The 27,385-nt window shown below is 45.6% G+C and overlaps 1 protein-coding gene across 3 annotated transcripts in view; it reads right to left on the bottom strand.

Moving 5' to 3' along the window:
• chd7 (chromodomain helicase DNA binding protein 7) overlaps positions 1-27,385 on the bottom strand; it is a 94,057-nt gene that overhangs the window by 9,476 nt on the left and 57,196 nt on the right. For 2 of the 3 annotated variants that reach the window (XM_084058731.1, XM_084058730.1), the window contains exons 12-34: positions 26,414-26,535; positions 26,052-26,295; positions 24,629-24,805; positions 23,706-23,849; positions 22,409-22,507; positions 21,487-21,679; positions 21,140-21,356; positions 20,654-20,849; positions 19,834-20,001; positions 19,395-19,577; positions 19,006-19,116; positions 16,970-17,181; positions 14,342-14,541; positions 13,125-13,284; positions 10,957-11,046; positions 9,406-9,509; positions 5,616-5,745; positions 5,102-5,217; positions 4,152-4,584; positions 3,222-3,430; positions 1,734-2,795; positions 967-1,133; positions 269-529 (exon numbers count right to left, since the gene is read on the bottom strand). In XM_084058731.1, coding sequence (XP_083914857.1) covers positions 269-529; positions 967-1,133; positions 1,734-2,795; positions 3,222-3,430; positions 4,152-4,584; positions 5,102-5,217; positions 5,616-5,745; positions 9,406-9,509; positions 10,957-11,046; positions 13,125-13,284; positions 14,342-14,541; positions 16,970-17,181; positions 19,006-19,116; positions 19,395-19,577; positions 19,834-20,001; positions 20,654-20,849; positions 21,140-21,356; positions 21,487-21,679; positions 22,409-22,507; positions 23,706-23,849; positions 24,629-24,805; positions 26,052-26,295; positions 26,414-26,535 — 4,998 coding nt within the window. The remainder of the gene's footprint in view (positions 1-268; positions 530-966; positions 1,134-1,733; positions 2,796-3,221; positions 3,431-4,151; positions 4,585-5,101; positions 5,218-5,615; positions 5,746-9,405; positions 9,510-10,956; positions 11,047-13,124; positions 13,285-14,341; positions 14,542-16,969; positions 17,182-19,005; positions 19,117-19,394; positions 19,578-19,833; positions 20,002-20,653; positions 20,850-21,139; positions 21,357-21,486; positions 21,680-22,408; positions 22,508-23,705; positions 23,850-24,628; positions 24,806-26,051; positions 26,296-26,413; positions 26,536-27,385) is intronic. The other variant, XM_084058732.1, reaches the window with a different exon arrangement.

Below are 27,385 nucleotides of genomic sequence, written 5' to 3'. Positions count from 1 at the left end.
CAGATACAGGGGGGGATCAGCTATTGGAACAGCTATATTGAGATCACATAACGGCTACTTACTCTATACTCTTACACGCGCACACTTTTTCTATTATTAACACACACAGATTACTTTTCTATATGTAAAGCATTTTTGCTATGAATTAAGGTGAGATTAACTTTATAAAACCCATAAGGTTTTTAAATCTCTGTTTTTATCACGCTGCTGCCAACTATGTTGCTTTAATTTAATACATAAAATGAAAGACTGTTTGGTCGACACTCACATTAACCTGCGGCGATAGCGTCATGTCTTCACTGCCGCTGTAGGAGGCGTGGCCGGCGGCCGCCATGGATAACTCAGCTAAGCTCCGCCTCTGCAGCGGGCTTTCGGCCGCCACCGTGGCGACGGCCGACGCGCTCGCCGTGGATCCGTAGCTCGGCAACAGGTTACCGGGGAAGTCGAAGAGGTGCCGTCTGTTGACGGGCCACTTGCCTTTCAGAACGGCGTCACATATGTTGTCCATCCGGTTGATCATCACGCGGTCCTGAAAGAGAGGAGAGTTGGATTCATATGGAACTATTATAATGAGAATATAATTAACCCATTAAGACCTGAGGCCGATTCTACAAATGCCTTCTAAATCAGTGGTTCTCAAACGTTTTCAAGTCAAGGACCCCCAAGTTAAATATATTTGGCCGCGGACTCCCCATCTGAATGATTCTTCTGCCAGGGACCCCCAGAAGAGAGGATTTGTGTACAAATTCAAACACTTTCAACAAAAATAGCAGATGTTCAACCTTGTCGTAGATATGCTATTTCTAAATAGCCGACACTAAAATAAAAAATGACACTGATGCTTTCCCGGTTTTAATGGGTTAACCCCTTGAATGTTGACAAGGTGTCATATTTCTATGTAATAGCTACATAATGTGTGTGCTGTGTGTGTTCTATACTTCAAGCCAAGTCCTGTGTGTCTCTCACCTTAGGCCAGAAGGAGAAGCCGTAGCTGCGGTCCTGCAGAGCCTGCAGGGCAGAAGGCTCGGGCAGGTCATCGGGACAGAAGCCATCTCTGGTCTCGTCTTTGACAGACGTGCTCAGAGAGGCGATGCTCTCCTCATCAAAGTTCTTCTGCTCAGATGCAGCACTCGCTGTGGAGAGAAAAAATTAGAATTAAAATATTGCTCATGTATTTGTATTGTTATACTCCAAATATGACCAGATCAGAAGATTACCATGATGTCTGTATTCAAGGTTACAAAGACGTGATGAGTTAGCTAGCAGGGTAGCCGCTGGTCTCCGATGCTTATGCTTATGGCTAGGGCTGCAACTATCGATTACCTTCTCATCGATTATCGATTTTTCCGATTAATTGAATAATCAAGAAGCATGTTTTTTTGATAATTAGTTTAACTTTTTTATATATCAACAAATCGAAGAAAATTAGATTTTTTATAAGTGACTAAATCGATCAGTCTGATTAACCACCTCCACCCCATTTTACGCGACAGTGTTGCACAAAAATACCAGATCTAGTTCACAACGTGTCTTGTAGATCTGGTATTTTCGCTATTTAAACAATTCAAAAGAAAAAAAAGGATTCCCACCCAAAATAAATTCTATGATTCTTTATTACAATCAATTAGCGTTTGTTTTTTAAAATCGATTAAATCGATTTTCTCAATTAACTGTTGCACCCGTACTAATAACAACAATAATATTTCCCTTGACAAAACCCGTGCTGCACCCACCCTCTGCCTGAGACGACTTCTCCGACTTGTCATCTTCATCCACTCGCTCATCCTCCTCCTCCTCTGGGCTCTTCTCCGTAGCGGCCGACTTGGGGGACTTGGGAGTGTCGGGGCTCTCCTTCTCCTCCTCGTCCTGATCCTCTGTGGTCTTGTGGTTTGGTTGTGCTTTGGGAGAGGAGTCGTCGGCGGGACGCTGTGGTGTCTCTGTAGCGTTGGTCTCAGTCTGGTCCCCGAGACACTCCATGGCAGGAGTGGAACTCTCCTCTTTGTCTTCTCCTTTATCCTGTTCTTGGTCCTTTTGCGGTTCGGACGCCTTCGCTCCGTCTCCACTCGCTTGCTCTTCCTCTTTTTCTGCTTTCGGCTGGGCCTGCTCCTCCTCCTCCTCCTGCTGCTCCTCTGTCTTGATCGCCTCCTTGGGGGACGCCTGGGCCTCGCCCGTCTCCGCTCCTCCCTCTCGTTCCTTCCCTTCATTCGTGTCTTCAGTCTTGGTGATTGGAATGTTGTCGCCGTCTTTCTCTTCCTCCGCCTCCTTTTTCACCTCCTTTTTCACCTCCTTCCCTTCGCTCTCTTCCTCTTTAATCTCCTTCCCTTCTGCCGCCTCCTCCTCCTCCTCAGGCTCCTCCTTGGTTGCTGCCATGGCAGCACTGGCGGCGGCTGCGGCGCTTGCCAGCTCGGCGGGGGTGAGGAGGGCGGCGGCGCCGCCACCACTATCCCCAACTTTGATGACGTCCGTCTGGGCCGGCACGGTGGCACCCGCCCCTCTCTGGCTGTTCCAGCGATGGTGGGCTTCCAGGAAGGCCAGCGAGGTGTCGTTTAAAATGTGATAGTCCGTCCGACTCACGCCGTGCTTGGAGGCTCCGAGCAGGAGGTCTCGATCATGGCGGCCGCATTCCCACCACTCGGGGAGGTCGGGTGAGGGCTGGCAGAGCTGGAGGCGCTCGGAGAGGAGTGGGTGAGGGAGGACCTGCTCCCTGATGCGACGGAGCAGTTCGATGCGGTAGAGGGTGCGGGAGGCGCGCTCCTCCGTGATCGGGTCGATGATCAGCGTCGGGTCCGGAAGTTCTGGAGGGAAGGAGGAGGGAGTTTTTATAAGACCAAACACAAGAACATTCAATGCAACAATGACAATTGTTTCAGTGGTTAAAAACTATATGCCAGCAGAATAAATCCATTTAACCAATTGAATGGTAGAAAATAGGTTGACATTGGTCAAAAATAGCAGATCTACAAGCTCACAACGCATTGTCATTTAGAGCTTGTAGAGCAGCTATTTCATTTAAGAGATTTGGTATAGAGGGAAAAAAGGAGGGGGGCCGAGAATAGACACCCTGGGGGACCCCGGTCAAAAACGTATATTGGGTTTAAGTGGTTAATATGTTTGTGTAGTGTGTCTTCAGGGTGGATTTGTTCTATGTGTTTGTGGCAGAGGAGGTGTGCGTGCCGTGCATGTGATCCTACGTGTTAAATTGGTAACCGAGGTCTGCTCACCTGTGTCGGTTTTGATCTGCATGCGGCAGACCCGTTTACACATGGCGATGAAGGAGTAGTAGTACTTCTCCAGACTCTCGTCCGTCTTCTTATCCAGTCGGGCGAAGGCCCTGAATTGTGTCCAATCGAACCTCTGTCTCTGTGTATCGTAGACGACGCCGAAGGTCGACACGACACGGTAGAAATCTGCCTCTTCACGACGCGTCCACCTGAAGGAGCAGAAACATGGGAATAATGATAATGAAACACATGACTGAGAAAATGACCCGGCACAGTGACATGCTTATGCCACCGTCTGGAGAACGCAAATACAGTTATGCACAAAGCCTATACGATTTAGGCATTTAGCAGGAGCTATATAGACCAAGTACATAGCCAGGTATGTGAGCAAATACCAGTGGCGTAAAGCAACTAAGTACATTTACTCAAGTACTGTACTTAAGTACAGTTTTGAGGTATTTTTACTTTACTGGAGTATTTCCAAATTTCAATACTTTTACTTCTACTCCACTACATCTCAGAGGCAAATATTGTACAGTTATTTTGTAGATTTAGATTTTTATTACTAAACATACATTAACCACTTAAGCTCTATATATATTTTGGTTGTTTGAAAATAGCCGATCTACAAGCTCACAACGCGTCTAGATCGGCTATTTTCAAAAGATTTTTATCCATTTTGAAAACTTTAAATGGGACATTCTGCATAATGAGTACTTTTACTTTCAGTACTTTAAGCATATTTTTTTTACTCACGTAAATTTCGAATTCCGTACTTTTTCTTGTAATGGAGTATTTCTACATTGCAGTATTGATACTTTTACTTAAGTAAAACATGCGAGTACTTTTTACACCACTGGCAAAATCCACGTGCGTTTGTAACGTATCAACGGATCAAGGAGTATAAATGGTCCTATAGCTGAACGGTACCTCTGTCTTCTTTCCTTGTAGAACATGGATCCCTCTGCCATGAGGGCAGCGTGGGCCGCCGCCGCTGCGCCTGCGTCTGGCAAGAACTGCCCGCCTTTGGCCAAATAAGGACTTCCCTTGGCCAAATACGGGCTTCCTTCCGCCATGAACACCCCGGGTCCTCCCTCCTGGACGTACGTGGGCCCTGCTGCTCCCTCGTTCATCATGGCAATGCCGGGCTGGAACTCCCTGCATTTCTTGCGGCGCCGACCGTCCGGCCTGCTGAGGGCCTCCTGGCGAAGCTGCTCTCGCCGGTTGGAGCGCTGGTAGGCGGTGATGAGGCGACGCAGCCGGGCGGTCAGGGCCGAGGCCGCTGGCCAATAGAGGCGCTCGTTGGAGCCCGAGGCTCCTCCTCCGCCCGATGGGGCAGCGCGACCGTTCTCGCCCAATTTACCTGGATGGAGGAATAGAGGTAAAGAATGGGGGGAGTTAGACCTCAGTTTTTTTTTAAAGGATCACTCGCACTTTACGTTACTGCTGCCAATTCCATTCAATTATGTTCTTCCGACAATTTCAATTGTCCATGTCTTGCTGACTTAATTATGAGGCAGAGAATTTTATGGTGAATTTATCAAAGTTTGACTAACAACTAAAATGGAAAAATCTGGTAATCGTTTCAAATTTGAAAAAGAATGGCAATATGCTTGTGATAATTGTCAGCAGCAATGTGAAGTATACCACAAATCATAGCCAATATGGTAAACAACCATACACTGTAGTTTTTCCCCCTTTCTTAACTCTTTATAACATTTTATGACTCTTTTTTGTTGGTCTGAAGAGACATATTCATGTATCTATAAACCTTGATCTCCTGTGTGTGTGTGTGTGTGTGTGTGTGTGTGTGTGTGTGTGTGTGTGTGTGTGCGCGTGCGCGTGCGCGCGCGCGCATCTGTGTGTGACCGTCGGCCTACCATCAGTATCACCCTCCATTGCCTCGTCCTTGTCGTCCAGAGGAGAGTTGGTGAAGTCGTCCATTTCGTCTTTAAAAGGCATTCTCAAAGGCTTGTACTCGGGGTCCTCGTCCTCCCTGTGGACCCCCACGGAGCGAGGATGGAAGAGAGGGGAGGGGTGGGGCGGTTGGGAGAAGGATAGAGGGGAAGAGATGGGAGGGGGTGGAGGAAGGGGATGGAGAGACGGAAGGGCAGCCAAGAGTGAGAATTGACCACATGACTTCTGTAGGAAGTAAAACCTCATTCCTTTCTCTCTTTTAGAAATGTCAAAGACGCAGTAAAGCAAATACAAGGAACAAAAGCATGAAGAGAGAAGGTGGTGTGAAGGAGGCAAAAAAAAAGGTGAAAGTTCAGGGTGGAAAGTGAACAACAAAAAAACAGAAGCTGTAGGAGAGGGAAGGAAGAGACTAGAGAGAAAACAAAAAGAGAGTATAGAGGAGGAGGTGGTGATCTGTGCTGGCAGTGGGTCTCTTACCCCTCCACACCATCTGTCATCATGTCGGTGCCCCTCTGCTCTGCTGCGATGGCCTTGGCATCAGGCATGCCCACGCGCTCCAAGAAGCACAAGGAGGGATCCGCACGCATCGAGTTGTACTTCTCATAGCCTGGAGATGCAGAGAGGAGGGGGTGGGGGCAGAGAGAGTGTTAAATGTAAAAAGTAAAGCAAAAAAAAACTATGAAACACTGGTATATTACCCAAGATGTACACAGTAAAAGCTTGTGTTAATTAAATCCTAAAAGTGTAAAAATGTACCTGTAAGGAGTTATAAAGACAGCTAAACAAAGCTATAAATCAGCACTTTGCTATGGTATTTTATTCTTAATAATACCATGTTTTCTGTAACAGGTGTCACGTCCTATTCCAACATTAGTCAGGATTTACCAACTATCCATTCAGGTCTAGACTAGAAGTATCTTTAATGTATGGACTAAAACAAGCGCTCCTCTGGGTGGAAACTTTCTTGACGTCTGGACTAAAACAAGTGCTCCTCTGGGTCAGATCATTGTTAACCGTATGAACAAGAGGCAGGAAAAACCATGGAGATCAAACTCACAATGCTGGAGGTACACTCCTATAAAGAACACAAACAAGACGCCTTCTAGTTCGTTCTCAAGTAAACACCATAACACACTCTGACATGTACACACACACACAAACACACAATCTCCATATTAAATGACGGACTAGACAAAAACAGCGCCAGCAGGGCAGACCACAGGAGCCAGCTGCTGACAAGACAGACAGGCTGTGTGTGTGTGTGTGTGTGTGTGCGTGCGCACAGTTGTGCACGTGTATGTGTTTTTGTCTGTGTGTTTCTGTATAGGCGCATCGGAGAGTGTGTGCATGGCCAAGTGTGCCTGCAGGTGCTCATTTGTGTTAGCAGGCTGAGAGAGAGAGAGAGAGGGAGTGAGACGAGAGAGGGAGTGAGGCGAGAGAGAAGAGATGGAGAGAGGGTGAGGGGGGAGTGAGTCACGGTGTCCGTATGTGAGGTGTAGTATAGTGAAGTGTGTGTGTTCGTTGAGTGCATCCAAGTAGAACAAATTAGAGCGTGCAGATCTTACTGGGACACAGCGGGAAGTGAGAGAGGAGGAGAGAAGATGATGAAACGAGGAGGAATAGCAGAGGAAACAGAGGAGACATGGAAAGAGGCAGAGAAGAGATGGAGTGAGAGGGAAAAGAGTGTGTTGATACATACTGCATACACTGTACACTGTTGTCTCTCCTCCCCTCGTCCCCCTCTCCACGTCACATTTCAATTAGGATAGATGTGGTGACACATCCTTCCTAACTGCCACTCTCTCTCTCACGCACACACACACACACACACACACACACGCACCCAGCTCTGCGCCCGCAGCCAAACGCTAATCATTAAGGCTTTTATAGGCCATCACTCTCCCCCTCTCTGTGTGTGTGTGTCTATGTGAGGCAGTGCGTGTGTGAGTGGGTGTATGTGACTATTGAGTGTGTCGCTGGTTGTCTATGTGAGGCAGTGTGCATTTGTGTTACCGTGTGTGTGTGTGGGTGGGTGTGTGGGGGTCGGGGGGTGCCCCCCCCCCCCCCCTCTGAAGGCCTCCCTGGTGAATGAGGATTATGATTAACTATGGGTGAGCCTATTGTATCCCTGAGCGAGTGAGGGAGTGTGAGTGAGTGAGTGTGTGTGTGTCTGTGCGTGTGCGCATGTGTGCACTCCCAGCTCATCCACGGAGCCTAATTGAATCAGAGAAGGCGGCAATGATGGAGAAATGATGACAATTATCCCAAATTAATATGAATGAGGGTCCCCATCCACAGAGCTCTGGAAAACCACAGGCAGGCCTGTATCTGTCCGCTATAGTGGGCCAGTGGTTTCCAAACTGTGGGTTAACAGGCCCTAAACACACACACACACACACAGTTCACATGAGGGTCGAAAGGCACCTGGCTCTTACTCGTTGCAAAACCTTTCCCTGGTACAAGCAAGCCTGAACAAGACAGTGTAGCCTAGGTTATCAGGCTAAATTAAAGTAAGCTATGAGGGTTATATGGTTTAAAAAAAACAGGGCCATTTTTATTTTGTTATTAAACACTTTCAACTTGGCATCCCTATTTTGGGCATGTCGTTATAGGAGAAAATCTCCAAAAACATTCCAAAATGTTCAAAAATAGTTGCATAGTAAAAAATTGGACTAAAGTAGTTAACCCATTAAGACCTGGAACTGTGTCATTTTTAGATTTGAGCTAAAAAGCATTATTTTACACTTTGGGCTACTCGGTGCCGCGCTACGAGCTTGTAGATCTGCTATTTTTGAAAAATCGTGAAAATGTGTGCAAATCTTTGAATATATATATTTTTAAAGCGAACATTTTTAACTCAAATCTTTGCTTCTGGGGGTCCCTCGAAAAAAATATTTTGATGGGAGTCCGCGGCCAAATTCATATCATTTTGGGGGACCTTGAAATGAAAAAGATTGAGCACCACTGATATAGAAACATACGTTTTTCAGAAAACTGTTGAGATTTAGGAGACATGTAGAATCGGCTTCAGGTCCAACCACCAACACAATCAGACAGGAATTGTGTTGATACATGTCATTGTCAACACCAGCCACATTGCTGTCTTTTTATGATGTTGTGTTTTTTACATTTTGTCCATTTTCAATAAATGTTAAAGAATGTGGCTGAATATTTTGGCCAATGTTAACTAGGCACATTAATACCCAATGCACACATTTTAATGGCTAGTAATAAAGTAATTGTAAATAAAACAAATGTCACAGTGTCTTTCAATAGGGTAAATGACCTATACCCAGTAACTTTCTTTCCAACCCGTTTCAACATAAATGGCAGTGAATGACAATTAAAAACCTAATCTGAGATCTAACGAAAGTATACACTGCATTCACTTTGCTAATGGCTAAAAGTGAAAATTAGACTGCAATGGTCCTTATAACGACTTATCCGGTCCTGAGTTACAACTGTAGACTGCTGCTTGTTTCCTTCTACACCAAATCTATTCGCTGGAAATAGCAGAACTACAAAGTCGTGTCGCAAACACGACACGCTTTGAGCTTGTAGAGCTATTTTTGTGGTGGTTAAAGTGGTTAAACATACCAGTGACTTTGAGAAGCAGCTAATAAACACCTGTAACACACACACACACACACACTACAGGTGGCGGCGTGGTCGGACACCACCCATCAATCAACCTCCAGACAGCACACCGAGCGTGGCAGCTGCATTCAGCTATCACCATGGTAACACCAATCAGCCAATGACAGCAGAAGTGGAGGGCGGAGTTTAATGTGTTTCAAGTCACTGATGTGTGTGTGTGTGTGTGTGTGTGTGCGCGCACACACACACACACACAGGCAGTGTGTTCCAGTGATGGTTACTCTGTTTGAAGATGCCCGTGTGTGTATGTGTGTGTGTGTGTGTGTGTGTGTGTGTGTGTGTGTGTGTGTGTCGTTGACAGTGTTTGAAGATACTGAAGTGAGTGATGAGTGTTAAGTGTGTGCACGTGTGTGTGTGTGTGTGTGTGTGTGTGTGTGTGTGTGTGTGTGTGTGTGTGTGTGTGTGTGTGTGTGTGTGTGTGTGTGTGTGTGTTGTTCATTGTATTTGAAGTTGTGTGAGTGATGTATGCAGTCTCCATGCGTTTCTGTTCTTCTACCTGCTATGTGAAGCTGGTGTGTACGCATACATGCATTTGGGTTAGGATGGTGGACTGTGTGTGTGTGTGTGTGTGTGTGTGTGTGTGTGTGTGTGTGTGTGTGTGCATTCTTACCATGTTTGAACACTCCAATGAGCAGTGACTTGTCTGCCTCGCTATCCCACCAGTCAGCTGGTACCTCTGCGTGGAACGGCTGGGGAATCCAGATATCCAACTCACTACGGACACACACACACACACACATTCATCATCATTATTATTATTGTTGTTCCCAGACAGCTTTTATCGTTATGTTTCATCTCATAAATGACATTATCTGATCTGTCTGCTGCATGCACTGAATTTGTTTTTGACAAGAAGTTAGTTTTGTTATGTCAAATCAGAGAAAGAGGTCTGTGGAGAGACAGAGAGAGAGAGAGAGTAAATCAGATTATATGGTATTTGTGTTAATCAGATTGGCTGCCTTAGTGGTTTTAGCCACCAACCAGGGAATGTGAAGGGTCAGTTATGGAGGCTCGGGATGAACACTAGACCAGCATTAAAACTTCACTTACAATTACGATTTAGGCATTTAGGAGTCACTCTTATTTAGAGCAACTTAGTAATGGAGTAAAAGCGCCATTAACACACGGTTGTATCTATGCGTTTAAAATGACATGCCGTTTTGAAGCGTGTCCTTCCCAAATAGGCTGTATTGTTTACAGATAAGGATGGAATTTCCAAAATATATGTGCATATGCCGCTGACCCGAAGTCATGTTTCCTAAGCAACTGGGAGATTTTCCCCATGCGCTGACATTAGAATATGAAAAATGAGCAATAAACTAGGTTTCTGTGGGACAGCTATGGCGCGCTTTTGTGCAAAAGCCTAAATTAAACCTTCCCATTTAGAGAGTGAAGGGAACGGTAGAAAAAAGGAAGATTGAGGCAAAAAGGGAAGAGAAAGAAAACGAGAGGAGACAATGGACATGCTAGAAAGAAATGAGAGATTCAACCCCAGCCCCTTATCTCTAGGAACACCAGCATGCACGCCTGGCCTCAGCTCCCCACACACACACACACACACACACACACACACACACACACACACACACACACACACGTGCGCCAATACTGGCATGCTAAATCCCTCTGGCATATGTTGGTGCACTGGCACCGCATGCTCATGTCTGGCACAGGCATGCGCATGCACACACACACACACACACACACACACACACACACACACACACACACACAGGGGGCTGTCACAGTGACCGTTGAGCGTGGAGTAGAGAGAGAGAGATCAACATGGAGTGCACGTCCTCTACATTATGAATGCATACACATCTGGGTGAAAGGGTGATAATGGGGGAGGAGAAAAGAGAGAGAGGAGAGGGGGATGGTAGTTGAAAAGAGACGACATGGGACGCGCACACAGTGGGGGATTGTGGAGTGCACTGGAGAGAGGAAAGATGGACAGATGGCGAGAAGAGGGGAGTGACGGAAGGATAGGAAGATGTTGAGAGTGAGAGAGAATCCAAGATGGGGAGAGGTGAACGTTGTTCTACGTTTTGCCAACGGTGAAGTCAAGGTGAACCTTCAAAGATGGAAAAGGGGGGATAGAAACACAGGGACGAGGGAGGAAGAACGGGATGAAAGAAATGAGAAGAACCTTCCCACCCACCTGTACTCGGCTCCTTCCAGGATGCGCTCAGCCTGATCTCTGATGACTTCCTGTCTCAGATAGTACAACATCCTCACCCTCAGCAAGACCCTGACAAAGAGAGAGAGGTTATTTTAGACATCTTCATTTCAACGGTAACATTAGATACAGACAATTCTAGATAAAATGACATGTGACTAGAGGAGAAATTGTGACCTATAGGCAGAACAGTGTGGACTTCAGTCTGACTGAGCCACCTTCAGTCTGCTTCAGTCTGCTTCAGACTGCTTCAGTCTCTTTCAGACTGCTTCAGTCTCTTTCAGACTGCTTCAGTCTGATGCGGTGACAGGTAAACATGCTTCGCATCAATGAAGCGGTTTCACACAGAACAGAAGCAGAAGAAGGTGTAGAGAGGCAGAAAGTAGGAATGAAGAGACAAGGAAAATGAAACGAGGAGGGCAGAGGAGCAGAGAGGAAAAGAGATGGGAGACGGAAGAGAGAAAGTTGGAGAGAGAGCAGGGGGAAGACTAAACAACAAAGACTCTCACACACACACGCACACATTTCTGTGTGTCAACAACATAAGACATAATATGTGTGTGTGTGTGTGTGTGTGTGTGTGTGTGTGTGTGTGTGTGTGTGTGTGTGTGTGTGTGTGTGTGCGTGCGGCAGTGTGCGTCCGTTGGCAGGCTGCGTGTGCCCATCCATCAATGTGCCAGGCCTGATTAGCCACACAGCTCTGTGCGCCAGCCTAGCAGATGGCACCACATAATCACCCCCAAGTGTGTGTGCCCTGTGTGCGTGTGTGTGTGTGTGTGTGTGTGTGTGTGTACGTGCTTGTATGAGTGTGTGCCTTTCACCCGCTTCCAACAGGTCTGCCTGCCTAGCACCTGGCCTGGCAGTGAGCCAGACACACACACACACACACACACACACACACACACACACACACACACACACACTCTTCCCCCTCAAGAAAAAAGCACCCCTGGCATCCAGAGGGCACGGCAGCATATCTCCCTGTCAACAACAGAGGAGCGTATGACAGAATGCAAGCAAGAGAGGGGGGGGGGGGGGGGGGGGGGGGAGCACTGACCATAGACTAAGGGAGAGAATGATGTGTGTGAAGGTAGACACTGAGGCTTGGACGTGTAATAGTCAGTGGGGGGCAGCCCTACGTGCAAATGTCTTTGAATGACTGACTGACTGACTCCATCACTGAGTGGTGAAGGTACACCATTCATCGGCCAGTTGGTCTAACAACAAACTAGCCAGTCACACAGCTATTGTCACCACCAGGCAAAGGGATGAGGAAGTTACACCAATGATTGGCCTCTGGCCTCAACTGCCACGCTAGTTCCAGTTGCACTGGGCAGTCCGAACATCAAACATTAGTCACTATGCCAAAGTGGGGCAAATATAAGTCCTACAAACTATATCTTCTCTTAAAGTCATGGCTATATGGCCAGTTTGTGTTGATATTCTCAATGTAATTTAACATTTTATCATTTGTTGGGAAACAAACAAATATTCATGACCTCATTCCAGCCAATCAAATCAAGTAAAAATGATATCAGACTGTAGTCCGTCCTCCCACTGCAGTATAACTGTAGCAGTAGCAAAGAGGTTTGGCTGTGAATCGTCTGTTGTCAGCCCCCACCCCCAAACACTTTACTTTGAGTGTCATTTATTAAAATTAAAACAATGTTTTATTGATTGTCACAAGTCCCTGTAATCGTTCACGCACAAATGCATCAAACTAGCGAAGACCAAAATTGACCTGGATGTCATTTCTCATTTCATGTGGACTTTCAGCTCTTAGTTAATAATACGCTGGCACTTTCTGATTGAGCTGTGCGTTTCAATGTAAAGTCTATGGAAAAGAGCGGCAACGCTTTTCCACTGCGTTGGGACGCTCGACAGCACAAAGTGTAGCTCCTGCACAGAGCGTCCAGCCAATCAGAGTGCGCTGTGCTATGATATAGGCGTAGACATATACACATGACTCATTCACTAAAATGAATAAGTTGTTTAAAAATAAATTGCCAGAGACGAGCAACGATTATCTCAACAGCTCTCGTGTGTGTGTGTGTGTGTGTGTGTGTGTGTGTGTGTGTGTGTGTGTGTGTGTGTGTGTGTGTGTGTGTGTGTGTGTGTGCGTGCACACTGTGCATGTGCGTTAGACCTACTTGTTGCAGTGGTGTTTGAGGTGTCTCTTGTAGCTGTCCTCTTGCAGTAAATGTTCGGGGTTGCAGCCGGCCAGCCATTCGGCTCGCGGCAATTGGGGAGGTGGCGGTAGGGGCTTCCCCTTCTTTCCCTTCCTGCCCCGGGGGACTGGGGTAGAGAGACCTAGAGACAGAGAGAGAGAGGGAGGGAGGTAAAGAGAGAGAGATGCAGGGGGGGGGGGGGGTTAGAGAAAGCGACTGGTAGGCAAAACACCCCGACAACCTGTAATCTGATTTTCCAGGACAATGTATCCCTGTCCTCCTGCACGGTGTGTTCTCCACGGCTGGAAATCTAGTCCGTACACGTTCCATGTTCTGTACTTCCCAGCGCGGCAAAAGACAGAATGTTGTATTATCTTAAGGAGGTGTTGCTGTGTTAACTTAATGAATGCTCTCGTCTCCACTCGCGGCACAGTAGCCAAAATAGGCCCTTAACCACTCCCAACCTGGCGTCCCATTTTGGACATGTTAGTGGGAAAATGTAAAAAGGAAAGAAATATGTGATTTAAAAAAAATGAGCGCATAGATTGGTTATTTTCACTATTCATAATACGACATACTATACTGTGCTTAAGGGGTTCCTTTAAAAACTATTATGATTTTTTTTTTTTTACCGTGACAGTGGAACTAGAAGCCGAAATTCAGAGTGACAACACTCCCATAGAATTCTGTTGTAGAAGAATATTCATAATATCCAATCATTTATTGCCAAAAACCAACATACTGTTGATTTATAATATGAGATAACAAGAAGCATGCAGAAGTAACGCTTGCCATCGGAAAATCAACGGTTCCTAACACTTCTGTATAGTTCTGAACACTGAATCCTTACAACGGGTGTTGATGAAGCATACATGAACCACGTGATCAGAGTCGCGCGAGATCAAAGAGTGCCCCTAACACTCGAGTCTTTAAATGGGTCTGCTGTAGATGTCAGAGGAGGGTACATTTGAACTATGGGTAAATATTTTGAGATATACGTTTATCAAGATATATGATACCAGCGTTTTGTGACAGCTCCTTTCCATCATGATCCATAATATTGTGGTGTCTGTGTTGTGTGTGCTTTGGCACCAATTGGTTCAATCATCCCATCTTCAGTCAGGATAAGAGTGTGTGTGTGTGTGTGTGTGTGTGTGTGTGTGTGTGTGTGTGTGTGTGTGTGTGTGTGTGTTATGCACCAGAGTGGTTGGCCAGCATCTTGGTGCTCCCGTCTTCGGTGGGAGCGATCAGGTCCCAGATGAAGCCTTTGATGTTCTCGTCGCCGCGGTAATGCAGCAGGCAGTAGGCCAGTAGGGCGCGGCAGATGGTTTCCACGTCAGCCTCGCGCAACGGACGCTTGAAGCGGCCATGTGACAGGATCTCCCCCCAGCGACCCCACCTACACAAGGTCAAGACAAGGAATGGAAAAGGAAACGCACACATACACACAGAGGTTAGAATCACAGCCCCTAATACGTAGAATGTAATGATATCTCAGCTTTAAAGTAGATTTCATAATATAGTGTAACACACTGTTCACAGTGCAGCACACAGTCAATCATGAGAAATCCAGCAGCAATTCAAACCAGTAATCCCTGGCAGACTAAATGAGGTCATTTGTTTGTTCTTAATATGAGGGATTAATTCAAAGGGAGACTAGGCTGAGCTTCTATAAAGTGCCTTGACTGACATTGTGAATAGCAGATTCCTTTATGCATCGACTCTTTTCTTCTTGCATTTCTGGGTGACTGCCTACATTTCTTTTCTTTTTTTTTTGTACATTTCTATCCCCTACAGCAGGGATCCAGACAGTACTACAGTGTCAACAGAGCTAGCAACTCTAAAATGGGCTGCTGTCTGTGTGTGGCGCTTGTCGGACCATGCAGTGCGACTATGACGACATTTGGTGACCTTGATTGCTCACGAACGTGCACGCAACACCAAATCATGCTGACGTGCAGACCAGACACTACCCACACACCTACACACTACACACTACACACACACACACCGCAAGTGTGAGTCTACCAGGCTCTTGTTAAATGTTTCACTTTCCTGGTGACTTAACCACCGCTGGCACCTTAGCTAGAAGAACTCTGGCGTGTGTGTGTGTGTGTGTGTGTGTGTGTGTGTGTGTGTGTGTGTGTTTTAATGGGTCATAGCCTCCCATCCCTAGGGTGCACATGGCCCTCCAGGCTGATTTGGGGTCAGTTTCCATCACATCAGCCTCACTTTAGCTAAAAAAAAATTACCCCCCCCCCCCCCCAGCCCAAACCAACACTGATACCAGCACAGCATTCACTCTGTTGAATGTAAGCCTATTCCGTCCCAATAATGAAAGTGAAACGGTGACATGACTGGGAAATACAGAGGGATGGGAGAGAGGGGGAGAGCGAGACAGAGAGAGAGGGGAATAAGGGTGGAACATGCCAGACAGTGTGCATGAGTGTCCTACAGCCTCGGGGCTCTAGACTAGACTGTAACAATAACAGGCCTGACATCTCACTAGCACTGCTGTTCACACACACACACACACACACACACACACACACACACACACACACACACACACACACACACACACACACACACATCACCATTCCTGTTCCGCGTGTAGATGAAAGTCTACTGTATGTGTGAATGGATATGAAAAATTAATCATATTAAAATGGTCACAAAATAACCGTTTTTGTAAGAAATGTTGATTATGTCCCGGTGATCCTGACATGGCATTTCTCAAAATTCACTGCAACGGGAAAGTTTGCATAAAGAATTCAAAATGTCAAATTGTGCAAAGAAAAAGTTAATTTTGGTGTGATTGCCCTAACTATGGGGGTGTACAGACTATGTGAGACATTCATGTCTGTGATGCAGACTGCGAATTAAGGCACGTTCAATATCTGTGCATGTGTGTGGTACAGTATGTTTGTGATACTGTGCATTCATCTATTGTTCAGTGATTGTGTATTATGTGTACTATGTAATGACCCGTGCTCTTAAAATGTGTTTCACTTTATTGTCTAAGTGTGCACATGAATAAGCATTGCTTTGGGTTTGTAATAGGTCACTCTGGTGTGTGTGTGTGGGCAGCAGTATTGATCCGCAGCTGTGTGTGAGTGTGGTGGTGATAGGCACAGATTGCTGTGTGTACTAAATCATTTGTTGTGTGGGGATGCATGCATTAACGCTCTGTCAGACGCATGCTATAAATAATCTGGCCAGTGTGAGCGGTTATTAATGCTCGGTCCAAAACAACACACCGTTTCCAAGCCAACATCGTTTACAAGACTGCACAACCCGTCCAACACCTGAAGTTATCTGGGCCTACAAGGTCTCACATCTTTCTGGTCTCAGTTTCCCCATTTCTTCTTTTTCCTTTTTTTTGTTTTACTACCGTTTCATGTATGACAAGCGGATGTTTACACAAGCTGTTGCTAAATCTGTACCATTTCAGGTTGGTGCACATTTATTTTCGTCCATGATATTCAAATAAACTCGAGCTCAACAAAAGTGAAATATGAAAGATAATAATAAGCTTAACCACTTGGACCCTAGCGTCCCTCTTCTGCGGGGAACATTCGGTGCAAATAGCCCGTCTAGTGAGCTTGTAGATCGGCTATTTTCAGTGAAGATATTTAGTGCACTTGGTGGGCCTATAGTATAGAGCCCCTTGGGAAACTGGTCAACAAAGTAGATTATGCTTTAAGTGGTTAAGCCATTAAATTCTCCAAATTGGAATCCCACCAGAAATACATTTTCTAAAATTGCTTTAAATGAAACTCCTCCCCCCAAAAAAAGAAAAACAACTACTTCATCTCTCTTCTTACCCATAGACTAGCAGGTTTTTCTCCACCCTGAAGCATTCTGATCTGGGGTACCCCTGGGCTCTGTCCTGAGGTCTGCGTGGTTTGGAGGAGGGTTTGGACATCTCCTCCCCGTCGCTCTCCAGCTCTGAGAACTCCATCAGCTCGTCCTCCTTGGCGCTGCTGAAATGACGCGTCTGTTTCCTCACTCTGGGAGTGTCGATCACCAGCGTGTTCTGCAACGTGCATGGGACAATCAACAGGGGACAGATGGCAGAGTGAGTCGGATGGTAGGGAAAATGACAAGCTAAAATGTGCATTTCCCTCACAAACACATACATAACAGTTTAACAGTTTAACCATCAACACTGTGTGAAACATCTACAACCAGTGGTTTTCAAACTTTTTGTGCCAGTCAAAATCTCAAGGCACACCGGTACTCATATAGGGAAACGCACGTTGTGAGCTTGTAGATCTGCTTAGATGTTCTCCATTTACATGTTAGAACACTTATACATTAATTAAGATGTTTGCCAAATAATGACAAAATAGGAACGCCAGGTTGACAGACAACAGTGGTTAAAATAAATGATTGAGCACAAGTACCAATATAGTGAAATAAAAAATCATCCATAATGAATCATATTCATTTGTATAGTTTGTATTGTAATAAGTTAACAAGTAGTAGTAGTAGTATATATGGCAATAATAATGTGTGGTTGTCACAAAATCCCAAGTCAACACCTGGCACACCGTTTGAGAGCCACTGATCTGCCCTGACATCAACATGTTATTTTGCAGTTACAGCCAACAGCATTTTCAGGATGCATTCGTTCCAAGCAGAGCAATTTGGTCCTAACTCGATTTTATCCTTTCCCCATCCCTGATGTAGGCATTATGACCCATTATAAAGTTACCCATCTCTGTAGGCTCTGGGAAAACGCTTGGAGAAAGTCGTCTCGCACGGACGACAAGGCATCTTTGTTGGTTAAAAGGGTTTGATTGTACAATTAGCCTTGTGTGTTTTGTTATGCCTCGTGAAGCTGAGATAATTTACGCTGTCGCGTTAGCCGAGCAGCTGCCCAGACAGAAAATACAACAATACAATTAATTATATTGTCGAGTGCTCTTTAAATCAATTAATTAATTTTGTTCCTTCACTGCAGTTAATGTCACACGCAGCCAGTTAGTGGAACAATTATTACAGCTCACTAAAGTAATTTACAAATTAAAATATTGTGACAATTCGATGGAGGAGCCTGTGTAAAGTGCATGCACGCGTGCGTGCGTGTTTGTGTGTGTATACACAGAGCTGTGTAAGATTTAAAGCTCTAACTGAGACTCTCCTACAGTGAGTGGGCATGAGGAGGAGAGAGAAGATTTGAGCGAAAAAGCAAACGAGAAAGAGAAAGATGAAGACAGAAAGCCAAAGACTGAGGGAAGAGAGAGAGAGACAAATGATAAGCATGCCTCTGAGCAAGTCACTGGTGGTGCTGGTGAGTCCTGCTGCGTGTACGATTGTGCATTACTGCCAGGCTGTGCACGCGTGTTATGCGTGCGTGCGCGGTAACCAAAGTGATATCTTTGTACCCCCCAGGCATCTGCGCTCTGTTAAGTGGAGTTAAGCTGCTTACCGACGCACATGTACACACGCACGCACACACACACACACACACACACGCGCGCACGCGCACGCGCTCTCTCTCAAATGTAAGCAGGGCAACATGGGTAATTAAGGAAGTGCAGAGATTCCCAACTGTCATTGTTAAGCTGTGTCTCTCTCCCTCTATCATGTCCCAGCCTCAGGCCATAGCTTTAACTAATTACCTATTAGTCTGTCCATGAGGGGGACACCACACCAAGGTGTGTGTGTGTATGTATGTATGTGTGTGTGTTAAGTGGGGCATGTGTGGGTATGAATTTGTCACCGACGTGATCGTGTGCACGCTTCCGTCTGTCGTTATGTTTTTTCGCGGGACGCTGTACCAGTCCATTTACAGCATCTAAGTGTCGCTCTGTCAGTCAGCATGCTTATGACTGCCGTGTGTGCGTTGTCTTACCCGTCCGTTGATGGCGTCCAAGTCCAGCTCAGCCTTCTTGGCCCATTTCTGCCAAAAGTCTGGATCTTCCAGAGAAATATCAGTTCTGTTCCCTGCTGCCACAAAACTGGCCTGGAGAGAGAGAGGAAGCGAGAGAGATTATTAACAGTTCATTGAGTATTTTACCCCATGACCGTGATAACGTGAATTACATTTAATCACTTGAACCCCAGCATCCCTATTCAGGGGGGATCATTAGCCAAAAATAGCAAACCTACAAGCTCACAACGCAACCTGCTATTTTTGTTGAAGAGATTTGGTGCAGAGTGAAAAAAAGAGCACACCAAGTACAGTTGCATCTCGGGTCTGTTTCACTAAGAATAATGCGTTTAAGTGATTAATTTGTTTACCTTAGCAAAGGTGGAACCTTTCCCTTCAGACTCGATGGTGATGGTCTGGGTTCGTCTCTGGAGGATCTGGTCGATGTCTTCCTCGCAGAACTTGGAGCCCTCGTCTTCCTCGTCCATCAGAGCGCCGTACGCCCCCTTTCTCAGCAGGTCCTCGATCTCCTTCTTAGACAGCTGCTGGACCGTCTAATAATGACAGTAAAGTCATTATTATCAAAGTCGTTATTATGGCGGACATGATTTTCACATGTAAACACTGAGATGTTTGAACATGACGACAACTGCCCACAATATTTTTCTGTTGAATTAAGTATTATATTTAAGTTAATGATCATATCTCGTCATTAAAGCGCTCATATCACACACTAGATTTTAGAATAACATTTCCTGCACTGGGTAAGACATTCCGCCGTTCAATCTTAGATCCAGTCTCGTCTCCTACCCCGTTGTTGGCGTTGTCCCGGCCGCTCATGCTCTGGAGGACGGCCTTGTCCAGGCCCAGCTTCAGACTGGCCTTGTCGAACATCTCCCTCTCATAACTGTTTCTGGTGATCAGCCGGTAGATCTTCACCGCCTTGGACTGGCCAATACGGTGGCACCTGGCCTGGGCCTAAATGGAAAGAGCGAAAGTGCGGGGGGTGGGGGTGTTAGTAGACCTGAGAAATGTCTTGCGGTGTTGCTGAATTCAACACATAAACTCCCTACTGATGTCACCTCACAGGCCTACTCCATTACCAGTGCATACAACAAAGGTAAGGCTGCTTCCCTGAGGTGAGTGCACAAGTGCAGCGAGAGAGAATATAAATATGCTTGGCCCGCTGGATTCTAAATAGGGATTCAGTACACCAGGAAAATTCACTATTATAATAACGGCCAGTCACACATAGGAAACAAAACCAGATGTACAGAGTATGGTACCGATCCGGTAAATCTGCTAGATCCAGTCGCATGCTGTATTTATTATACAGCAAAACAGGGTTTTAACTACTCTTTATGGGAACAAACACAAATTATTTAAGTTAATTTAAAAATACTTTTTGTGCACTTTTTATGCCCTGTAATGTATGTCAAATTTAAAATCATTTACTTTTCTTTAGATTTTCAGCTCTATGCCGAGTTGACATTCTGCATCTCACTCTAAATTTAACTAGAGGCCTTGGAATTAAAAACGTTTTAAGACTTCTTCAGGACAGGCAGACATCCTGTTCCCCACCCTCCCCCTCTGCCATCTAACCCAGTCTCCCGCCACCTCCCTGGCTCACCTGGAGGTCGTTCTGAGGGTTCCAGTCAGAGTCAAAGATGATGCAGGTGTCTGCGGCCGTCAGGTTGATGCCCAGCCCTCCGGCTCTGGTGCACAGCAGGAACACGAATCGGTCAGAGTCCGGTCGGGAGAAGCGGTCGATGGCCGCTTGGCGGAGGTTGCCGCGAACTCTGCCGTCGATCCGCTCGTATGGGTAGCTGGAGAGAGAGAGGAAGAGGAGACGAAGGAGGATAGTGATGGGGAGAGGAATGTAAATTTTACGTTGATACTCATTGACATCAGTATAGAACTAAAATGCTGTACAAGAAAAACAGCATCAACATATACTACACATGCATGTGCACCCACATAAGCACATAACATACATAAACACCTATAAAGTCCAATAAATATGAAACTTAGATAAGACTCATTTCTTTTTCCTGACTTTGAATCATAAGTAAAGATTTAAAATCCTGCCATCCATTCATCTCTCGCTCCGTCTCACCGTCTCTGGATGAGGTAGTCTTCCAGTATGTCCAGACAGCGGACCATCTGACTGAACACCAGGACCCGGTGGCCCCCGGCCTTCAGTTTGGGCAGCAGTTTGTCGATCAGCACCAGTTTGCCGGCGGCCTGGACCATGGCCTGGAGGTGAAAGTCTGGCATTTGCAACGGGCCCCCGTGGCTGTCCCGGAATTCGTCCACAATCTTCTCTTCCGCTCCTGGAGATGGGGGATGGGTGGTGGACAGGGGGTCAGTTAAGGGAGAGGAGCAGGAGTAAGGAGTGTGTGTGAGTGAGTGTGTACACCATTGACGAGGTAGAAGTGTGTGTGTGCTTGCGTGCGTGCGTACCGGTGATGAGGTAGGGGTGGTTGCAGCACTTCCTCAGCTCCATCATGGTGTTGAGGAGGTTGGGAACATTAGGGCCATATCCTCCTGCTCCTCCTCCACCACCACCTCCCGCTGTACCTCCTTTGGAGAGGAAGGCGAAGTTCTTCTCCAGGATGGCGCGGTAGTACTTCTTCTGGATGTTCGTCAACTCCACCTACAAAAACAAGGTGGGTATGTGTCACTGTCGGCAAATCTGACCACCAGAGGGTGCTGAAGCGGCTCAACTATGCACATCTTTACATCGTCTTGTTTCTCTTATATTACTGTACTAGTACCGTACCCACATTTATTTTCCACCCATCGTCCATCCAGACTATGGGACTGCAACTACAGAGCCCATAGCCTGCGGAGACTGGGAGTACAGATCCCTATTAGCCATAGCAAAAATGCTAACAATAGATTACATTTTGGGAAAAGTGAAGTATTTGCTTCCTCACTCCCTGCATAGTCAATAGTCAATGCCCATGTGTAATTTCAAACTATTTTCATTAAAATGGATGATGACAGGCATTTTCTTCATTTTATAGTAGAACATTTCTCTTAGTTTATTTTATTACACAGACAGTTGAACAACAAAAAGTGAGAGAGAAAAAAGGGACACTATAAGGATGGAGAGATTGAGAAATAGAGAGATGGACAAGAGCGTGAGAAACAGATGCCACATATTACGGTTATACGAACTGGAACCAATCACGTTGCGGGCACGTTGAATGCACACTGAAGTAATGACGCAGGTGGGTTAGTATAAAATACCTGTCACGAATGAAAGGTAAAGGTATATCGCACATCCCAACGTGACCCACAAGTTAGATGTACCACCCGTTTAACATGCGCCGCGATCTTGAACCCAACTCCAGTGTAAAGGAGGAGACGCCAGACATACCTCTATGATGGTCTCCTCTTTAGGGGCCAGGTTCTTCTCTACGTCCTCCTTCAGTCTCCTCAACATCATGGGCTTCAGAATGGCTTGCAGTTTCTGGACCTATAAAACACACACACACACACACACACACACAGATGCTAAATATACCACTCCACCTGGTTCTATGTTGATATGCTGATATTTGCAGCACCGTGGAAATTTTTCAAGAGCAGAGAAGAGACATACGAGTGATTTGAACCGACACGACTGTGAGCAGAGGGCTGTAAAATTTTAAAAAGGCCCTAAAGGCAACATTCTGTGCTCCAACAGCCGACTGTGTGGGAACCGACCCAATAGAGAAGCCTTGTAGATGAAATGCACGGACATAGCAGGGATTTCAAACGCAAAATAGCATTAGCACGTCTTGCTAAGAGACAGGAAACTGTACGAGGGCAGAGTGAGGGACAGACATGAAACTCAGGTCTCCGGCAGGAAATCAAGGTTGGGTGTTAGTTAAGATTATGTGGTTGACGCGCTACTCCGGTCCACTACTGGTGGAAACCCCCCCCACACACACACTCTCTCTGGCTAAGGTCTTCAAAAGCCTTGGTTCATGCTTCCCTGCGTGACATTGTGTACACCGGCCATAAAATGAAACTAGGCGTGCAGTGATGTCAACGTGCCCCATGGTGGATGATTGGCACATCAAAGTGGCTATCTTGGCACTGACTGGCTGAAAGAAGCAACAAGTACACTTCTGTATATTATATTCTACACTCTGATGTCCGTCTCATGTCATGCATGTGACTACTCTCGTCCGTTATCGTTGCATTATTTCCATCAATACTGCAGTCAAAAGATTATGTTAAGCAGAAAGAGTGGAGAAACATTTCTAGAACTACTAGAGCCTTCTGTTATTCTATTACTACTCGAGCTTCTAACGGGGGCCAACTGTACATTTGTGTGTGAAACAAAGGTAGTAATGTGGTGCTCTAAATCTAAAATGATTTGTATTGTAAAGTTCAATTTCTTTGCACTTCAACAGAAATACACTAAGATCATTCTTTCAGAGCCATCAGTTGTCATTGAACTGAAAACTTCATTTTGTTGGCATTTCGGTTAGATTCTGCCCATTTCGGTTAGATTCTGCACAGCAACACACCTGGGTTATGGAGGTTGTTGTCGCCTGGATGTCAGGCAGGTTCGGGAAGTATGTGCACCGCGTGGCTGCGGAACGTGGACGTGACAGCACATTTCAACCACGAACCAGGCTAAACTACAGCGTCTAACGTTTCCCCAGTGAGGCTGTCTGCTTTACCTGTTCTTCAGTCTTGAGGTCTCCGAACTCGGTCATGAAGGTCGTCTCTGAGGGGAACCTCTCGGGCTCCAGGAAGTTGAGCAGGCTGAACAGCTCCTCTACCGTGTTTTGAAGAGGAGTGCCTGTAAGCAGCACCTTGTGCTCCTGAGAGTAGAAGGAGGAGGAGGAGAAGAGAGATGTTAGGGTCTGGATTCTGGAGAGGAGTAGCTGTCAAGATGGATTTATCCTCCTCAGGAGAGAGGGGAGAGAGAGAGCGATGACGGAAGAAAGAGAGATGATAATATATACACAGCATTGAGAGCCAAAAGGGCTGCTTTGTTCTGCTAAGGTTTATAGGCTCATAAAACATTGTGACAACTCCTACATGACCAATCAGATAAAGAGATAAGTCACAGAGATAAGACACACCCTGCGTGTGACATGGTTATTGATACATTATAAATGGTCAATAACTCATATTGACTCAGTGGATCATCACTGGTTTGACTTGACTAAGTTTCCAACTATTCTTCTAATGCTTAAAAATACAATACAACTATGCCATTGCATAAAAATAGAATAACACCAGAATAGACCAGTAAGACCTGTAGTTTGACCAAGAGTTTGGTGAAGACATAGCAGTCTTTTAAAGATATTTGTCAACATTCAACATGTCACCATCCTGTACTTTAAACTTCCTTATTTACGCAATTTTTTGCCAACACACTGGCCAAAATGTTTTTATTTATTTACATTTTTATGTTTTATCTTTATTTACAGACATCACATCTTAAAGGGTGAAGCAACAGAGAGATTTTGAAGAAGTTCTGTTTCTGTGCAGAATAGATTCCTTATCGTTTGGATCAAACGATATGGAATACATTTTCAGCTCAAATCTGACACATTTCTCCCTGTGCTGCTTGTACTAAGAGCCCACTACTCACCATGTCCATCATTTTGAGTCCCTCCAGCAGTTTACAGTTTCTGTTCTTGAGGCGGTGAGCCTCGTCTATGACCACACAGCGCCACCGGACGTTACGCAGCTCGGGACAGTCTGTCAGGATCATCTCAAAGGTGGTTATCAACGCATGGAAGCGATAGGCTCCCTTTATTATCTTACCCTGTAAAAAGACACAGAGAGACACACACACACACACACTATGATTATGTTTCTGTTTGATTCTGTTTAATAATAATAGCTTTCTTAATGTACTTGGATGCTTCGTCAATGGTCATCGAACGTCCACATCAAAGAATATTGAAAATGAATTAGTTGAGAGTAAGAAAGAGAGAACAGGATTTACATGTCTAACTTAAAATATGATTAAAACATTATGCTGTGGTTGTCACACCTCAAGTCATCATGAGAAAAACATGTCTATGAGAGGGCAGTTAATGGTGACCGAGTCACAGACCCACATGAACGAAAGACATGTTCAGCAACAGCAGGTCACGGTCCGTGCGCTTCAAAATGTTCTCGACTTAAGGTCCTGCTAACCCGTAGGCAGTTTTTCACTAGGTTAGTGGGTCAAGTTCTTCTGTTGTAGGTATTCTAACCAGCTAGCTGAACTATTGAACTGGGCTAATCAGATCTCAACCAAAATTCTCTTCAACCATCTTACATAAGTGCAAAAGAAGATTACGAAATGTCCACCAGGAAGAGTCCTTTCTAACCACGCTAGCTGTGTTTGTGGTCCTTTCTACTGACATGGGATAAGCAGCAGGACAGAACATCCCTCTACACTACAGTGACCTTGAGGATTACCTCAGACTGGATTAGGAGCAGGCAGCTAGGGTGGGACGCTGCTATTACGGTTTATTATCCAACAGCCCATGTAGTTCACTGCTGTAAGATGTTAGCTGTGCACTGCGATAGCAGCTTAAGACTATATGGTTTAAGAGTATATGGTTTACAACAATCAAAGTGTGACAAGCTCACAGCAGAGAAAGAAAGCTCTTTTGAAACATGTCTGTCTGTCTTGTCGAGCCAGTATGAGGTTCCTCTTAGGTTTAGGCCAGCTGTACACAAAATAATTATACTGGCAAATAGCTTAGCATTGCAGATAGATCAGTAGCAGTTTGATATATATGCTTCAAGTATTGTTTTAGTTTTCTGAATGAGAATGTTAGTGCTTTAGGATTCTGCGTTGCTTTACAGAGTTGCCATATGTCTGGCATGTTTAGCCCACTGACTACGACCTACCCACAGTATACTTAAACATGCGCTACAAAACAAAGCCATTTGGCCAATAGCCAAATGGTTTATGTTTATTTTCAAAATAAGGCAAAAGCTGTGAATAGACAATGCCATATATGGTCCTTTAAACTAAACATCTCAGCAGTGCATTCCGTTTTGGCAGGACTTACCTGTGCGTCTCGGTAGTACATCTCGTAGGCCTGGATGGTCTTGCGGCTGGCCTGGCTGCCGTGGTAGACAACCACGTTGAGATCCGTCCAGGTCCTGAACTCCCGCTCCCAGTTGGGGATAGTGGACAAGGGGGCAATGACCAGGAAGGGCCCCTCGATGGCCTTCATGAAGATCTCATTGAGGAATGTTATGGATTGGATTGTTTTACCAAGACCCATCTCATCTGCCAAGATACAGTTACGTCTACGGGAGACAGAACGAGATGGAGAAGTGAGGCAGGGATGGTACACCTCTGTGTACACCTCTGTGTACACCTCTGTGTACAAATTAATCTTAAAACGGAACCGTGTTGAAGACTTACTCGTTGTACCAATTGAAGGTTAGCCAGTTGAGGCCTTCTAGTTGGTACTCCCTGAGTTCGTTGCTGTTCTTGTACTCTCTGGTGCTGTCTATCTTCTCCCAGTCTGCTGCTGGTAGCCGCTCCTGAACACATACACACACAGTTTAGTTGGTGAACAACAATTACATTTTTCGTGCACAAATCCCAGGAATCCCAGGCTTGCTTTCTCGAAAAGAAAGCCTGGAGAATTCAGAATACTCCATGAATACTCCATGAAACCAACACGCCGGCTGCAGCAAGTACCGTTACGCCAACAAAAGCTTTACGAGTGTGTCATATTAGATGGATGGATGTCTTTAAATTATGCCTTTTTGCAGTGCACATACCTCAATGTTTTCATAAAAGCATTTTCCATACATACACAGCAAGTTGTTTCAGTCTCATTTTAGTTCCCACCCGGTCAAAAGAATACAGACCGACTCTGGTTCCAATGCTCTACAGTGCGTCACCTCTCAATCACAGTTTAGTCATGCCCGAGCGACTGAGCCGCTCACTCATTCTATCCACGGTTTCTAGTGCGAGTTTCCCCAGACCTCCATTCAGATGCCATTACACACCAACATTTCACTGCCCATAATTGTATGAGCGCGTGACAAATAAATCTTCTTGAATCTTGAACAAACGAGGCACACATCATGACGCATGTCAAGCCAGTGCACATAAGACTTGGTGTGAGTCATGCAGCCATGATACATCAGACTGCTCCCGCTGTACCGCCTCAAAATGTCAAGTACACAAGCAAATATGTTGATTATAATGTCACAAAGTCCTGACAAACAACGTATCACTGCCAGTGCCTGTGCATTAGTGGAAGGTATCCAAGGGACAAAACCAAAGCTGATAACATTAATGACTACAGGGGACAAATGGAGGTTGAAACAATACCGTTGCTAAAACCGGATATAAGCATCACTGGTGTTTATACTTCTAACA

Source organism: Gymnoscopelus microlampas (genome assembly GCF_963454915.1).
Source record: "Gymnoscopelus microlampas genome assembly, chromosome: 5".
NCBI lineage: Eukaryota > Metazoa > Chordata > Actinopteri > Myctophiformes > Myctophidae > Gymnoscopelus > Gymnoscopelus microlampas.
This window is presented reverse-complemented; position numbering and strand designations above follow the sequence as displayed.